Source organism: Scleropages formosus, chromosome 9 (genome assembly GCF_900964775.1).
Source record: "Scleropages formosus chromosome 9, fSclFor1.1, whole genome shotgun sequence".
NCBI lineage: Eukaryota > Metazoa > Chordata > Actinopteri > Osteoglossiformes > Osteoglossidae > Scleropages > Scleropages formosus.
Window position 1 is genome coordinate 3,719,753 of NC_041814.1, and position 17,225 is coordinate 3,736,977.

Genomic DNA, 17,225 nt, shown 5'->3' on the forward strand with positions numbered 1-17,225 from the left:
TAGAAATAAACACTACCCAAAATTATAATGGCTCATTTGTGTAAAGCCTCAGGCCATTCTTCCCTGCTTTCCTCAGAGAACCAGGTAAGTCTTTTTCTGTTACTCCATTCATTGGACACTTGGCTTTTGTATGAAACGTATTTTTCCGGTTACAAGAGGCAAAGCCTGCTTAAATATCATCATAGAAACAAGAGCCACATTGACTTTTTTTCTGGGTGTTTTCTGCTAACATTTACTTCCGTTTAAAATGTACTGCTTTTATATTTATATTTACATGTATTCATTTAGCAGATACTTTTCTCCAAAGTGACATACATCTCATAGAAAATACAATGTGTTCATTACATTAGCAGGGAGACACTTGGATGCAGATGTGTGATTCTTAAGTACAGTTAGTTTCTTTCCACCATATGAACCAATGTTCATCACAGCTGCATTGAACTTTATCAGAATATCCATGATTCCTGATCACCTAGTCATTTTTTTTGGAGATACATATAAACATTTATTACATTACAGGAATAGCTGTGTAAAGGTATATCCATTGCTTAAAAGACAAGATCTTAAAGTTATAGTGCATGAAAGAAGGAAGAGGTGAGTTTTAAGACCCATTTTAAATGTGGACAGATTCAGCAGTTCTGAGTGAGAGGGGGAGGTCATTCCACCACAACGGAGAACCTCTGTGCTTTACCTTTCATGCTTGGGACCACCAAGCGGGTGGATGTGGAAGAGCATAGCAGTCTTGTTGGGATGTAACAAATGATCAAGTCTTGTAGATAGCTGGGAGCAGTTATATTGGTGCATTTGTAGGCTGTAACCAGGGTCTTATATCTGATCCAGGCAGCAATGTGAGTCTTATACTCATTTACAATTTCATTACTTTAGCACATGGTCCATGGGAAATTTATATGTAAAACACTGAAAGCATTTTGAATACAATGTACTCTAAGTAGACTTGTCACATGCATGCTATTCCATTAAATGCATGTCACAATGCACTTAATAGTATTTCTTTTGAGAGTATCTTAATATACACACTATTACAGAGTATTACAAAGTAGTTTCTGCTATTACTATTTTATGAAGTCAGTTTTTGTTCTGCAGAATGATGTAACAATCAGATCAGACCAGTAATGAAGCCACACAGGTTAAATGGTTCTGGTATTTGCCACACTTCACCTCTTGTGGTTCTAATTACACTGGTCCCAGAGACATTTTTTCCCCACTGATGTCATCAATAGAAATAGACCTAATCATAAATACCATTTTATGATATGGTATGATATGGTCAGCTCTAATTATTTTCATAAATATATGGTTTATCCAGTTTAAAACACTAATGTATTTCTCTACTTTCATCTATGTCTATTTTTTCCCACTTTGAAGGTATATATGCTCAAAATGTGGGCATATATTTTAACTGCAAAACTAAAGACTTGCAATGCAAAGGTAATCAAATGGTCTTGTTTACAATTTTGAATATTCACAAGGAAGTGTGTATTGTTATATCCTCACAGCCATTTTTAAAAATTACTTTAGTGTTTGTCATTTAGCAAAACAAAAAAGCTAATACTTTGTCTTCAGTGGTATGAAGAACCCCACTTTTCTCATGATTGCAGCTTTGTACAGTTAGCAGGAATACATTGAGTACTTTATGAGGAACACAACTAATAACCAGTAAGACTCGCAGTCAAGCTGTAATGAACAGAGTAGTTACTGGATCCCAGATCATCATTCACTGGCACGTTAATTGAAGACAAGGTAACCCTGGGATTTGTAAATACAAATTTGGAAATTAAATGAAAGTCATGTTTATTAATTTAAAAAAAAAAAAAAAACCTGAACATCCTACAACTATATATGTTGTTGAGAATACATTTGTACTCATCGACTAATACTTAGGAATAAACACATTCATTCTGTTTGGGAAGTGAATTGTACCTAGGTCAGTACAGTGACACTAATCATACATATTTCTGTCACACAAGAACCAGGCACAAATGCACAAGACATGCCATTCCTCAGAGGAAGTTTCTGTAAAGAAAAAACTTTTTATATAAGATGTAGGAGTTTATTGGGTCACCTAAACACAAAATAACTACAGCAGCTCAACTTCTATATGTATATGTTGTTCTTTAAAGGGAATGTTCATAAATTAATTCCTTTCGATCTTGTATTATTTCTTTCATAACAATATGACATAGTACAGCATCAGAACGAACAAACAGGAATTACATATTACCTGTTTTCAAAGACAAGAGTCGTGGGAAGTATATTCTACATTATTTAAAGCCAAATCCAGCAGGAAAGAGATTCACTACAATTCACAAGAATTAAACTTAAGACGAGGTGTTTCCAGGAAGTGTTTGCTTCAGTTGCACTAAATGGTATTTTTCCAGCTTACTTGCAACAAATCAAACCTTTTGACATTTCAGTCAAATCCCCAAAGCAGAAATTGCCATCCCCAGCCTAAATTAATATATCCAGAAGGAAATTACCGTTTCAAATGCAACATTCCTAGTTATTCTTTAATTTGCACATCCATAACATAAAAACACATGATCTAATGATCACAAGTAGTAGACGTGTTCTGTAGAAAGTCACGCTTCTCAAAGTAAAAATGTACAAAATAAAGGAATGAAAAAGGAAATGTGTTGATATAGGTGTAGTTTCGGATGACGTTATGAAAGTATACATTCTTACTCATGCACAATTAACGGAAAATTTTGAAATACTTTGCACTGAGATTCTTACAAATAGTTTCTGTTGCTTCATTTAGCATACATTTTGTCATAGAACATCCAAGCATGGATACTATTCACTATTAGTATTCCCAAAAGAGGTAACCACCTTATGCTCAAACTGTACAGTTACTTAAGGGGCAGCAAAGACACGCCATGTGGAGTGTGGGATTTTACATGAATGCACCAGTAATGCACAAATCAAAATTGCAGAAGTGAGGTGTGTAACTTCCATCCTCATATAAACACAAGACATTGGAAGCTCTTGCAGAAGCAACTGGAGGCAGCATGTTTAAATGAGTCCTGTTAATGCTACGCAGACACTTGACGCAAAGGGAACATGTAAAGGCAGTGGTGAACGTTTAATGTATGGTTACTTGTCTGAGTTGTGCAAACGTGTATTATTGTGCAGTTTTGCAGACATAGGCATATGAAGTGGGCTGTTGCTAGGAGACCAGCCATAGCATACTATGATGGGATAGACCCACAGCAGTTTAAAAGCATGACTTAAAATGCAAACCACAACAGGGCAAAGGCAGTGCTGTTAACCCTTCAAGTGAACTGTCATTAGTGTAATGAAGGCCAACAGCAGACAAGTTACTGACAGGTAACATTTAGAAATACTGGTTTAACGAAAAAAAAAAAAAAATTAAATCTCAGCTTCTTACTGTTCTTTCAGAGTACCAAGGAAGGGGCAAGACCTTTGAAGTTCTCTACAAGAGATCCAGATATATCTTACTCACTCCCAACTATTGCAGCTAAACACACCAAATTGTACATTTTGAGACACCAACTAAATATTATAAGTAACTTGATATATGGAGCTGTCTACAAGCATAGTTACAACATTATAATTAAAACACTCAACTTAGCTGCAATGGATAATCGCTGGGCAAAAGATATGGACAATGGAGGGGAAAAGAAGCCGTGTCTGAGCTCAGTGGGAGCTGCCACTTCGTTCCTTTACAAACTTGAGCACCAGTGTTGTGGATTGCATGGGCCTGCCACAATCTCTACAGGTACTGAGGTCACACACAACAGAACATGTCCTCTCTCGCCAGAGCAGCAACTGCTCCTATTCCATGACAGAGTAACCTTCAATTCAGGGAGAATTTATTACAGAAGAATCCAAACAAGTCCATAAATCTGTAACCTTGGTCTCGCAGTGCCCTGCATACTCCATGGTTCCAATAAAGCTCTCACATCATAAACCAAATTAAATGTTTTTGCAGTGAAGCCACATTTATTTAATAGAATTATTGTTGCGTTAGATTGATTAGAACAAGTCTGAGTTAAGGGAGGATGCTGACAAAACAGAAAGTGGTCACCACTGAGACCCAGGGCACAGGAAACTCAACTAAACAAGGGCCAAAACTGGCAGGTTCTCTGGTTCTCTGGTTGTGTCATTTTTTTGGCGGTAGACACCACTCACTCAGGAGTGGGACAAACACACTGATAATAGAAAAACACAAACGTAACATACAAAATCCAGTTTTAGTGGGCATACTAAAGGGGGGGGGGAAGTTAAAAATCTGTAAGGTTGACAAGACTTGAAAATAGCGGGGATGTAGCATCTAAAGTATAAGAAAAAGTACGTGATGGAGCAAGTCAGTAGACGAAGTGTTGAGAAACTCGGAAAAAACAGCACAAAAAGTAAACGGGAAGATAAAGCTGAGAAAAAATAAAATCCTGACATCAAATGATGCAGTGGTCAAAGGAAATAGCACAATGGCTGTCAGTGAGTTGCGAAGAGAATGGTGCACAGAAAGAGAAATACACAAATTGCAAATTAATGATGGGGGGGTACCAGCCTCAGTGTTTGTTGTGAGATTTTTGCATTTGGTGTGCATGTGGTGTATGTTTCTGGGGGTGGATGGGGCACCAAGAAGTTAACTAACACAATCAGCACATGGAGAAGGTCTGCTTGATCTCGTCTAACACGTTCCCCAGCAGTGATGGTTCATCACATTTAGCATCGATTGAAACAGTCTGGTCAGCCTGAGTGAGGGAAGATAGTCAGACACGGAAATTATCTCCGTTCTTACAGTAAATCAAAGTTTGCAAGTAAAACATGTTTTCAAGTACCCAGACTACCAAACCCGAACGAAACTGAATGATTGTGCAATCATGATGATGATGCATTTAATACTCTAATATGCAACAACTGATACAATTAATACTCTAATCAGTTTATTTTTCATCAGTTCATAACTGGAAATCTGAACTCAACTTTGTGAGCAAGAATTTTTTTTAGCAAGGTTGTTAAAGACATTAGAGTGGAGCAACTTTACTTCCAGTTGCCCGGAATGTAGTTCACTCACCGTTTTAACCAGCAAACACACATGATGACCCTGGATTGACCGGCTGTACAAAGAGGCACAAGAATCGATCCTCTCCACAACTAAAAGAGAAAGAAGGAAGTAATTCAGTAATACTGTTTACAGATTTATATGTCAAATAGAAACAGAGAAGCAAAAAAATGGAGACAAAGCTGGCTGCACACAGACAGATTTGGAGTACTAAAGACCCACCATGCAGAGTAATATCTCTCAAGTCCGCTTTCCCTCCTTACCATGCACTGGTTAACTCCAATTCTAAACAGAATCTCTCACCCCACGGTTACATAAACAGTCTACCCTCTCTGCATCGCCACTCCCTTCATTTGGGCCACAATCGTCCCCCTGCCCAGTGTACCAGAGAAGTGGTGGTGGAAGCAGATTCTGGCGAGGAGGTGGTGGAAAGACATGCTGACTCCCTCCAGTCGCACGGAGCTGCTCTTCAGATCTCCAGACTCCAGCAGCTTTGCATACGCGTCACTGGCACAAGGACAGTGGTTCACTGGCACTGCCTTCACACACTTCACTGTTCATGTCACAACTTTCACACATACAGATACACACATCAGTTTATGATGCAAATATAATCAGTGTTAGTGCGGATATACCTTAAACCAAAGCAATAAGTGGTTAAAACTTTGATGGAATGGGATGCAATGTAAAAAAGTGTGGCAACACGTTAGTTACTATAAACTGAATGTTAGATACAAAGCAGGCTGTAAGTAGTTTCAGTTATTCAGGGAACTGGGTGTCCACAGACCTGTAGCATGGAGTGGTGATCAGGTATGAGGTGCAGGTAAAGTGCAGTTTGAAGTCCAGTTTCTCATGAGTGGAGGATTCCTCAGACTGGAAGACGAAGGTACATTAAGAGATAAACCTAAATACACATCCGTGACTCCGAATGGAGTGTTGTGATGAAAATCTGAATGCAGACACACGCACAAACACACGCTACTTAGCAAACCCACCTTCACTATGAAGGTGAGGGTTCCCTTCAGTTTCTGAGGCATTACGATGCTTTGCACAGAGAAGACAAAGCGTGCCTCGTTTGAGACTCCTGCAGAACAAGAAGATCATCAGAAGTTTTGAAGATAAGATACAACATAAGACACCACTCAGATCTGTGAACAGTACCTCTAAGTCAAATGGGGAACTGGGTTTATGTTTACGTTACTTCATTTAGCAGACGCTTTTCCCTAAAGCGACTTCCAATGAACTCTATGTAGTGTTATCAGCCCACACACCTTATTCACCAAGGTGACTTACACTGCTAGATACACTACTTACAATGGGTCACTCATCCATACATCAGCTGAACACACTCTCTGTCACTCACACACTTGCTGTACTAGAGTTTTCCCTCACTCACAAGTTTGAGACCCCCTAATCACAGTCCCTCTTAGTTCTCCTTACCAGGGGGCAACTGGAAGGGGACACTGAGGCCATCGTGCGGGCCAGCCCCGTCCGGTCGCTGCAACTTGGAGTTGAGGGAGTCCAGCACATTGAACTCCATGGACTTGAGGAAGCTGGTGCTCTTATTCTCAAAGATGACCGACACCACCACCTGGCTGCCGTCTTGAAGGTTGCCCTGAATGTCATACACCTGAACAGAGAGAAGTGCTCTCAGGTATAGCAGCATGCTCAGAAACTACTCATTTAGACCAGTGCAGCCTCAAGATACACACACACACACACACACACACACACTCACTCAAAAGACTGGGTGCAACACAGCAAGTAAATTCTAATATTACAATGAGATTTACTTGCTTTCAACAACTCGTAGAAAAATCTGAAAAGGAAAAAAAAAAAAAAAAAAAAAAAGTTTTCAAACTCCTCACCATGACATGCACTGTTACCATTATCTCTGCTATAACCCTACCTGATTAGTGTCTTCCATCATCTTTGAAGTAGGGATATCAATGAAATCAAGATAGTTGGGGTAAATTAAGGTTGACTAAACAAGCATACAGTCACACCCAAACCTTGTAGGAGAATCCTGGAAACAAGAGCAATTTCCTGCAGATGTCTGGACAAATGGTGTGAAGCAAAGCAAATGTATTCCTTCCTTCCTTCCCTTCTGTTTTTACTCACCATTTTGATGTAGGAATTCTCAGCAAGTAGGCAATAGTTAGACATGGGCTGAAACATTAATAGGAGAAATACCACAGTTAAGGCACAGATATTACCGAAGCGGTAGAAAGTACAGTCCTACGATGAAAGCCATCACTGTGATGGATTATGGGAAAGCATCTGGAAGAACCTGTGTGATGCAGAACAACGTGGTGGATTGTATACTCACTGGCAATGGCTCCTCTTCCTCAACAGTGCCATTCTGCACTGACTCGTCCCCGCCCTCGTCACTATGGTGACGGTGATGCCGCTTCTTCTTCTTCTTGTCCTCCTTCTCTTTCTTCTGCTTCTTCTTCTTATGTTTGGAAAACTTCTGAAGCAGGCAGAAACAAAGGTGTTTCGTAATTTTGTCAGAATGTGCAAAGGACTGTAAGGGTGATAATGTTGTGCCACTGGCAGTCGGAATGTACAAGTGCATAAAACCATAATCAGGTGGTTTCAAATACAAGTTCAATTCACACTTGTGGGGTAATTTACTTATGTCTTTTACAATACCCACATTTGTGCCCAAAAATAGAGCTAAGTTCCCTGAAAGAGGTTTGAATTGACAAAAGGGAAGCCTGTTCCAACTGGACAAACCTTTTTGCAGCATGCTGGCCAAGAGGACTACATGCCTGGTCAAATCCCACCTCCCACCAGTCTTAAATGACTGCACTGGGGTGAGGGGGACAAAGTCATAAAAACTGTATTTGTGATTTACATCCCAGGCTTTCCAGTGCAATTTAGAACTGTATGTTGAACAGGTCTGTGAAGAAAGTAATAAAGCAATAACAGTCATGTTTGAGGATTTACATCTTTTTAGTTTCACTGTTGCAGCAACAAGCATGGGAGCCTGCCGTTACGCAACATGCTCAGCTATAGCCGCTATGGGCTCCTGTGCCAAGTCACCACCCAGAGTCCTAATTTCCTTCAAAGACAAAGGAGGGCTAAAACTTCCATCAGTATTAACTCTTGGCTGTAGACTCACAGTCTCCTCTGGCTCCATGTCCTTGTGTTCTTCAGGCTCAGACACCTGGGCGGCATCGAGGGCGGGTGGGAGAACTGGCACTGTTGCCTCCTGTGGGCACAGAGATGCGCTGCTCTTTAAACGACATTTAGTCTACAGTAAGACACATACACACATACACACACACAAAATGGTAGACATTTAAAGTAGTTAACACAGTTAATAAACACAGATGGTTACCGTACTACATATACGTGCATGAAGTGGGCATTTACATTTACTGGGGACCCGAATAGAGTTTGACACCTTTGTCAATGGTTACTTACAGTAATGGATACACTGCACTGAACTCCCTACAGTCATTTACACAACAAAGCATAACTTATTAAAACATGTAACTTATGTAACACACACACAAATGGCCAGTGTAGAGACACCAATGCACCTGAAACAGATCAGTGAACTGTGGGGGAAAAAACCAGGGCACTCAAAAGAAATCCACATGAGTGGTCTGAAACATGGGGGAGGGGGGGTTGTTTGTGGGGCTACTTAGAGATATTTACCTATTTATATAGCTGAGTAATTTTACTGGAGCAATTTAAGGCAAGTACACTAAGTAAGGGCACTAAAGCTGGGATTCGATCCTGCAACTTCTGGGTCCAAAGGCAGCAGCTCTAAACACTAAGCTACCAGAATGCTGTTCCTGTCCCTGGCTTTATGCAGGGTGTCTCACACACACACACACACACACACACACACACACACACACACACACACACACACACACACACACACACGGCAGTTTAACGTCACCGGTTCATCTGAAACACACGTCTTTGGACAGAAAGAAATCAGTGCATCCAGAAGAACCCACACTGACTGTACGGTACATGCTGTAATAGCTATGAAAGTGCTCAATGACCACAGGCAGACAGCCATAAACAGTGTTAAAGAGTAATTAATGAAGGTAAACTACCTTGGTTACGTCATAACTAATGTTAACTACTGAAGTAACTGTCCACATTAATAGGATTTGGTGATATTTTAGCATAAATGAGTGTCAGTGTCTGGGCTCACAAACACATAAGTTTTACCACTGAAGGTAAAGGTCATTACGTGCCGAGTTGGGAGAATTTGCCTCACAAAGGGTTTTTCAGCAACGCGTAACCTTTGTAAGGGGGGAGGGGTGACTGCATTATGGAACAAAAATGCAACGAGAATTTCTGTCAATGACCGTGGGTATTACAAATAAGAACAAGTATTAAATTATAAGTCGCTCTATTTTTGTAGATGTTTAAGATGGCTTAATTTTCTTTTTCAGGTTCACGAGGGTGAATGAAAGTAACAACATTTTTAAATGTAGCATCCAATAGCTGGACACAGTTCAAAATAATCTCAGATCAGAACTCAAGATGCTTGAAATGACTGAGTGAGCTGGAAAAAAGAGAAAATGACAAAAATATCAAATGAAGGGATGATGACATGAGGCCACACTGTGTCTGAGCCAAAATCTGTGCAGGGAACACAGTCAGCCCAGGGCCAAAAGACAAAAGCGATAATGGGGACTGTCCTCGGGAGTTAGACATGCAGGAGTGCAAAACCTAGAGTGTCTTTTGAAATAGAGGAGCTGCAAGGAGGTAGTAAGGAGAAGAGGGAATGGGTTACGGTGTTGAGGTGGTGAAAAAGTGAAAGCAAAAAAGGAAAAAAGGAAACTCAACCTGTTTATTAGAGGGAACCGGAACATTAGAGAGCCAAAAGTCCAGATTAAACCCCTAAAAATGGAAGGGTTCAGGGTCAAGGCCAGACAAATTGAAAGTGAAGTCTAAAAGTAAACAAAACACTGTTTCAGTAAGGAAAGCACTATTTTTTGGCAGGTCCAGGTCTTATTTCTTAAACTTTCTAAATTTCAATCTACGTGAATTGTCCGTACAATGATTGAATAATCCTTAACATGCGATTTCATACCTCCGCAGGTGCTGTGGCGGGTAGGGCTGCTGCTACAGGGTTCTCTCCTGCTTGAACAGGTTCTTCTGATGCCTCTTCCAGCTCATCATCTCCTTCCTGTTTGTGTTTTTTCTTTTTCTTCTCCTCTTTGCTTTTCTACAAAAGTGGCATTTCTGCTTCAGCAAGGAGCCAACCCACAAAAGAAGCTAAACAGGTAAAATGCTGGCTGCCCGAAGAGAAAGAAATTCTGCTCTCGTTAAATTGTACAGCATGAGAAATCTGGATATGGCACATGTTCAAAAAAGTTAAGGCAACCATTTTTATTTAATAAATAAAAAAGTCTTACTTTTACTTAATCTACAGGCGTGAAACAAAAGATCGCCAGCACTGGCCCTCATCCTACCTTCCTCTCTTTGTCCTTCTTCTTCTCTTTCTTATCCTTCTTACTCTTCTTCTTTGGCTCCTGAGAGACACTCTCTAACTCAGCCCCCTCCACTGGGCTTTTAAGAATGTCTGTGGGCCGATGTGTCCTCACCGGAAGCTTCTCACTGTCTGCTAGAGGCCTGCAGAAAAGTGATGGAGGACAGTCATTACTGAGTGCAAAACTTTGTCTACAACTGCTCCACAGCTAACAGACAAAGATGCACTTTTGGTGCAGCAGCTGGCAGTGACAGTGCAGAATCCACTCTTTCACAAACCCTAATTCCAATACAGTTGTGACAGTATGGAAAATGCTAATACAATAAAAAGTGAATTGTAAAGAGTGAATCGTAAACTGACTTTGACTGGTATTGAAAGAAAAACAAAGACATGGTATTTCATGTTTTACCTAATCATCAGCATTGTTTCTTGAAAACATATGCTTATTCTGAAATAAAAATAAAAAGCTGTAATCAGCATCAGGTCCAAAAGTCAGTGTTTGTCATGGTGTGGGGGGTGTGTCGGTGCCCATGGCATAGGTAACACGCACTTCTGAGAGGGCACCATTAATATATAAAGATATATATAAATTTTGGAGCAGGATATGCTGCCATCCAGATGCCATCTTTTCCAGGGACATTCCTGCATTTTCCAGCAGGACGACGCCAAACCATATTCTGCCCGGACTACAAGTGGATGGCTGTGTAAGCAGAGAGTTCAGGTAATACATTGGCCTGCCTGCAGTCCTCACCTGTCTCTGACTGAGAATGTGTGGCATATTATGAAGTTCAAAATACAGCAACAAAGGCCCTGTACAACTGCACAGCTGAAGACCTGTATAATGGATGAATGGGGGGAAAATTCCACTTGCTAAACTTAACCAAGTGGTGTCTTCAGCACCCAAACACTTAAGTGTTATTAGAAGACATTGTGATGCTACACAGTGGTAAACACTCAACTGTCCCAACTTTTCTGTAATGTGTTGCACACAATTTCAGAATAAATGTATATCTTCAAAAAACAATGCAGCTAATTAGGTAAAACATGAAAATACCCTGTCTTTATACTGTTTTAGTTTGAATTCAAGTCAATTTACAAATCACTCCTTTTTATCTTTATTTTCCACACTGTCCCAACTTTTTTAGACTTGGGGTCGTACAATAAATTCAACATGTGACTTAAAGAGGATGCAACTGTCACATAAAACATTTTACCATTGCATTATAGCTCTTTACACAACAACCAAAGGCCTGGTAAATCAAAGCAGCACATTCCAAGTAAATGGTGATTGCTGTCCCCTTGAGAGACACAAAGCTGATGCCTGTGCTGTGTGCTGCAGGTTGTCAGTGTCCAGCTGCTGTGAACCAGGTCTGCCATGCTGTGTGCATACACTCCTTTACACCAGATTCTGGCATTAGACTGTACAGTGCTCATTAAAACCACACCAACTCAGTGTTTAAGAGATGCATTTCCAAAACTGATAAAATGAAGCACATCACAGATCGCATTAGCGTCCTGTTTAATGCTTTTTTAAAGCAATTGTTATTTTAGTTAATACTTGTGCATATTAAAAAGTGTGCTGTATTCCTGAGCTCCAAATGACATAATTCAGTGCAATGATGTTCAACTGAGCATTTAAACAGGTATCCACCTGGAATATGACAACATTTTATCAGGTAAGGAAAAAAAATACATTTACGAAACAAAGGGAAAAAAATCTATCTGCATTCCTATACTATTCATGTCTGACTGTTCACTTGTGTTCAGAGGGCATGAATAAAAGAGTTCATTCACATACCCACCCAGCATTTCCACATTCTTACCCCTTAAGACTTCCTTAGGCTAAGGGAGACCTTACAGTATACAGAATGTGACTTTTTAACTGTTACTACTATACTAATATTACTCCTAAAGTGAGGAATACTAATACAGACTATACCTCATCAAATGTGTCCCCTCATCAAACCTGGAAGAAGCTTGGACTCACCTGCGTGAGGCTCCCACTACCAGGCTGCCCGAGGGGCAGAGAGGTGTGTACGTACGAGAGAGAAAGAGAGAACCACAGAGCACAGTGTAGTGAGTGTGTGTGTGGCAAGAGGGCATGTACCTTTGTTACAGAGGGTCAGGAGTTTTTTAGCCTCTCTTAAGCAAGCCCTGGCATAAAGCTCAGAGAAGGACGTGTGTCACTTTGCCTATGCAGTTTCTATGAATGTGCATGGTTTATACAACCACAAGTGCTACTCACCATTTCATTCAGGAATTAACATTAAAACTCTTGCCTTGATTTGTCTTACAAGAATTGTTCACAAATTAAGTAAAAAAAAATTAAGAAACAAACAGCAACTCTTATACTAAATCAATATTTATATACGCGCATCTGAATTATTACAAAATTGGTTAGTCATACAGCTAAAACCTAACTCCTGTGCAGAAGAACAGAGCAAGGGAAATGTTTTTTTTTCCACCACATCTCAGCAAAGTAATGTGGGAAAAGGAGGACAAGTAATTGTACTAACTTGTCAAGGTCTATGTCCAGAGCTTTGTGTGGGTCATTGGGATCCTTGTCATCATCATCACTGGGCAAGGCATTCTGGGACAGGGAAAAAGGGGTAAAGAAAACATAAACACAAACTCAGTCTAACCCTGTTTTTGCCTACTTCTAACCCTGGCCTGGACAGCTTTGTCTCATCTTCCAAATCAACCATGTTGCTGTTGTTGCACTTCGGTTTTAGGGGTCAGTCATTAAAGGCAGCATTAAACTTGTCTGAGGCAGCGGAAAGCTCTAGCCAGTGGTTGTGGCTCAGGAGGCAGCAGAATGCTTGGGGGAAGCAGACTTAAGCTTTTGTCTATTTGTTTATGCAAATGTTGAATGTTAAAGCTTATCACCTCCATGCGCTTATGTTGTGGCTTGGTTGTGTGCTGGTTGGAAGGTGGTTATAATGGGAGGCTTTTGGTGGACCGAATCACTGGGACTGCGCTGTGAGTATGAAGGGGAGTGGGTCTGGGATGCCAGATCTCACTGTTGAGCCTTCTGGAGGTGTTGTGGGCTCAGTTCAACAAAACACCAATAAAGGAAGGTTCCCACTTGACCACCACAGCGAAGTGATTGCAGTGATCCCCGGTGAGGAGAGTAGCATCCAGGGCGAATATATACTGGTGTGCAGGTGTATAGTGGTATTCTGAAGAGGTCTGGGTAGTATGGATAGTTAGTTAAGATCAAATAAGATGGTTGGTAGATTGAGGTAGCTGGTATAAGTACTGAGAAGGAAGTGGCCACTGTTGGTATGATTAGCAGTTTGTGTCCAGCCCCCATAATCTTAGCACAAGGGTTTTAATATCTTACCCTGTGTAAGATTGTATAACAACCCATCAGCTTAATCCTGCTACCAACCTCTGGCATCTCCTCAGTGACTATGTCCACTGTGTGCGCAGGGGTTATGTCCTCCTCGCTCTCTGGGCCCGACTCATGCTTGCGTCCCCGGCCCCGCTTCTCCTTCTTCTTCTTTTTCTCCTTCTTCTTCTTTTCCTCCTTCTCCTTCTGCCGGCGCTCCTCCTCCATTTTCAAATACTGATCAGACATGGGCATCCCTAAGGGACAGGAGAAGAAAAATAGAAAGGTGGGACCGTTTTGGGGTGAAACATAAGCAGCCTGTGCAGAACTGGCAGAGGGAGCTTCAGTGAGACAGAGCGGACTATAATGAAGAAAACATGGAAGAGTGAAAAAGGATGAAAATGATAAAGAATCACATTACGCAAGATGCAGTCGTGTGCACAAAGAAAGAAGAGAGACTAACACAGGGAGACAGGGAAGGTAATTCATTGGTTGCCTACATATCTGCACAGCTCTACATTTTGAAAGGTCAATCAAGGTAATTCCCAAATCATACCTGGGACTTTGAGAGGCACACTGAGGTCAATCTGCACCACTGGAATGTGTTCAACCCCTGGTACCTCTGGGTAAACCTGTAAAGATGAATAGGGAGGATACTCAGGATTCAAGCATCTTCATCCTGCTGCTTTATAATCTATCATTTCACCAGTACAGAAAGTTCAAGCAGCTTCAGAAATCATTACTCCAAATTCTTGGAGATCAACCTGAGTTCTGGAACTAATCATCACAAAACATAAGCTAATTACACTTTAAATGACATGATTTCACAGAAGAAGATGAAGTGAATATCAGTGTGCTGTGTATAAGGTATGCAGAAGGCACAGAGAAAGGTAAACGGCGCAATGTTTCTTGTTTCTGTAATAAAGTCTTCGTTCAGTGAATCAGACAATACTAGTTAGGGGCATTCAAAATATGACAAACTTTTCAGGGTGAGTAAGGCCTGCTTTTTTCCATTTTTTAATAAGCAACCCTTAAAATCTGGCTATTGTTCATGTGGCTGTCTGTAACAACTACAAACTACAGTACAGCCGTCACTATTTTTTTTTTATATATATATATATGAACATCTATACAGAACACTACCTGCCACACTATGCAAAAGTACCACAAGCACAGGTACCTTCTGAGAGGATGGAGAGGCCTTGATATAGAAAGGGTTGTTGGCTTGTTCCTGTTTTCTGGCTTCTCTTCTCTGAAAGGGTAATGAACACATGATTAAAAAAAACTGAGTAAAAAGTAATGTGTTTATAAATTTTACAGTAAGTGTGAAGATGAGTAACACTGAACTTGAACACAGGTGTGACAGAGCAAATTTAATATGACTGCATCCAAGGTATGTGTGGTACAAGAATAAAAAAAAAATAAATTTCAGCTGTGAGTGTGTCTTTAATGAGGTGGGAATGATAAGGATATAAACTGCTGACCAAATTGCTTCCGAAACTCTGTAGGCAGTGTGTATTAAGTGTATAAGAGCTCTGCAGAATCAAGGTCAGTGAGGATAAGCGGTAAGTGGCATACCCTGGCCAGCTCCTTCTCATCAACCTCGGTGTGCCGAGGGCGTGTGTGTCGCGGCTCCTCCTGGGAGAACACGGCCCGGGGCTTCTCGTCCTCAGACTCGCTCTCTGAAGGAGGCTCATTGATCCAAGCGTCAAGATCCAGGCTGAAGGACCAAATTGTAACAGAATAAGAGTACACTATAACTATAACGCGGGTACAGGACTAAGGAACTGAGAACACAGACTACATTCCAAGATATTTAATTGTTCCCACAACAACACTGAAAAATCAGCATCATGTTAACCTACATTTACATTTATTCATTTAGCTGACACTTTTCTTCAAAGAGACTTACAATGCTAAGCTATTTTACAATTATTTACCCATTTATACAGCTGGGTAATTTTACTGGAGCAATTTCCAGGTAAGTACCTTACTCGAGAGTATTAGAGCTAGGATTTGAACCTGTGACCTTTGGGTCCAAAGGTAGCAGCTGTAACCACTACGTTACCAGCTTAACCCAGTATTACTATGCTGAGCACACAAGATGGCAAGCTGGTCTGGCTAAAAGACAGAAAGAGCTCTGTTACGCTGCCAGCCAAGGAGTACTGACCCCTCAGGGATGGGCACTTTCTTTTGTGCCTTGGGAGCCACAGGGTTGAGCTCCCCAGCAAACAGGGCCGACACCTCCTCTGCCACTGCCACTTCCTTCTGCTGCAGCTTTTGGATGTACTTCACCAGCTGCAGCACACAGGATGCCTGTGGAAGAAAGGGCAAGAAGGGCTGAGCTCCCTAGCCACCGTCTCCCCTGGGACATTGACAGGCCATGCGGTCTATCTGGAAGATGTATCCAAGTCTATGTGGAAGTGGCGGCAGTCCACTCACCCTCTCCTGCACCTCGAGGTTTGCACTCTGGACAAAGAGCGGCAGCCTGTCTATGAGCAGCTGGCTGGTCTCCTGCGCCTTCTGGCTATCTGGCACCCCCTCCTGGGCTCGCAGCACTGTGGCAAAGAGTTTGGCTGCATTCTGGATGTAGACAGCCTGGATATGGCCAGGCAGCGTGGCCACTTTGGGTCGCAGCATTGCCTCCAGCGTTTGCAGAGGGTCCTCCAAGTGGCTGTAGGAAAGGAAATCTACCGTTGGGCCACATTCTTTCATGTGCATGATCTAAGTGTGACATTCAGCCCCAAGCCAGTATGACAGCATTCAAGTTATGAATCCCTTAAGAAGATTACGGAGTGGTCTTTGAAAGCAGGGGGTTCTTCACTTGTAGCACAGGATGCCATATGCCAAGTTGGGATGCAAACAAACAGGGGATTAAATTGTAGGAACAGCATAAAGTGCTTTCTAGGTTACAGTCTGTTTGAACACTTTTCACTCATCTTGTCTCAAGGTTCAGTGTTAAACCTTTTTTTTGTAAATGGAATATCAGAATCAATGCTGTTTGAGTAAACAGTTGCTCTAAATGCCAAAAAAAAAAAAAAAAAAACAGCACATTCCTCACACCCTTGCCAAACCTCCTGTAGAAGTACTTTACCAGAACAGAATGGAAACTCTGAGTAAAATTAGAACTAAGAGAGAAACTACAAGAAATTTAATTTTTTTTCCCCTCTTTACTGCCACAGTTCATTCTCACGTAATTGGACTAATAGGTGGTCTGGTCATATATGTGACTGACATCTTAAAGACCGTGTTTTAAGGAAATAAAATGTTTAAAAAAAAAAAAAAAAAAAAAACACATAGCATAACATGATAAAATGGTGCAGCATTTAGAACACAGTTCCTGAATCTGTGTTGATAGTAAAACATTTGTTGTT

General features: G+C 41.1%; 1 protein-coding gene across 3 annotated transcripts in view; it reads right to left on the bottom strand.

Moving 5' to 3' along the window:
* Positions 1–3,964: 3,964 nt before the first annotated feature.
* The window catches only part of ap3d1 (adaptor related protein complex 3 subunit delta 1), a 31,983-nt gene continuing 18,722 nt past the window's right edge, over positions 3,965–17,225 (bottom strand). Inside the window, exons 15-34 of one of the 3 annotated variants that reach the window (XM_018728294.2) lie at positions 16,294–16,525; positions 16,022–16,167; positions 15,430–15,571; positions 15,032–15,103; positions 14,408–14,483; positions 13,912–14,108; positions 13,037–13,110; positions 12,508–12,531; positions 10,504–10,663; positions 10,122–10,256; positions 9,875–9,928; positions 8,178–8,267; positions 7,380–7,523; positions 7,172–7,219; positions 6,491–6,680; positions 6,046–6,134; positions 5,838–5,923; positions 5,436–5,557; positions 5,063–5,142; positions 3,965–4,739 (exon numbers count right to left, since the gene is read on the bottom strand). In XM_018728294.2, coding sequence (XP_018583810.2) covers positions 4,644–4,739; positions 5,063–5,142; positions 5,436–5,557; positions 5,838–5,923; positions 6,046–6,134; positions 6,491–6,680; positions 7,172–7,219; positions 7,380–7,523; positions 8,178–8,267; positions 9,875–9,928; positions 10,122–10,256; positions 10,504–10,663; positions 12,508–12,531; positions 13,037–13,110; positions 13,912–14,108; positions 14,408–14,483; positions 15,032–15,103; positions 15,430–15,571; positions 16,022–16,167; positions 16,294–16,525 — 2,257 coding nt within the window. In that variant the 3' untranslated portion in view covers positions 3,965–4,643. The remainder of the gene's footprint in view (positions 4,740–5,062; positions 5,143–5,435; positions 5,558–5,837; positions 5,924–6,045; positions 6,135–6,490; positions 6,681–7,171; positions 7,220–7,379; positions 7,524–8,177; positions 8,268–9,874; positions 9,929–10,121; positions 10,257–10,503; positions 10,664–12,507; positions 12,532–13,036; positions 13,111–13,911; positions 14,109–14,407; positions 14,484–15,031; positions 15,104–15,429; positions 15,572–16,021; positions 16,168–16,293; positions 16,526–17,225) is intronic. The other 2 variants (XM_018728295.2, XM_018728296.2) reach the window with 2 other exon arrangements.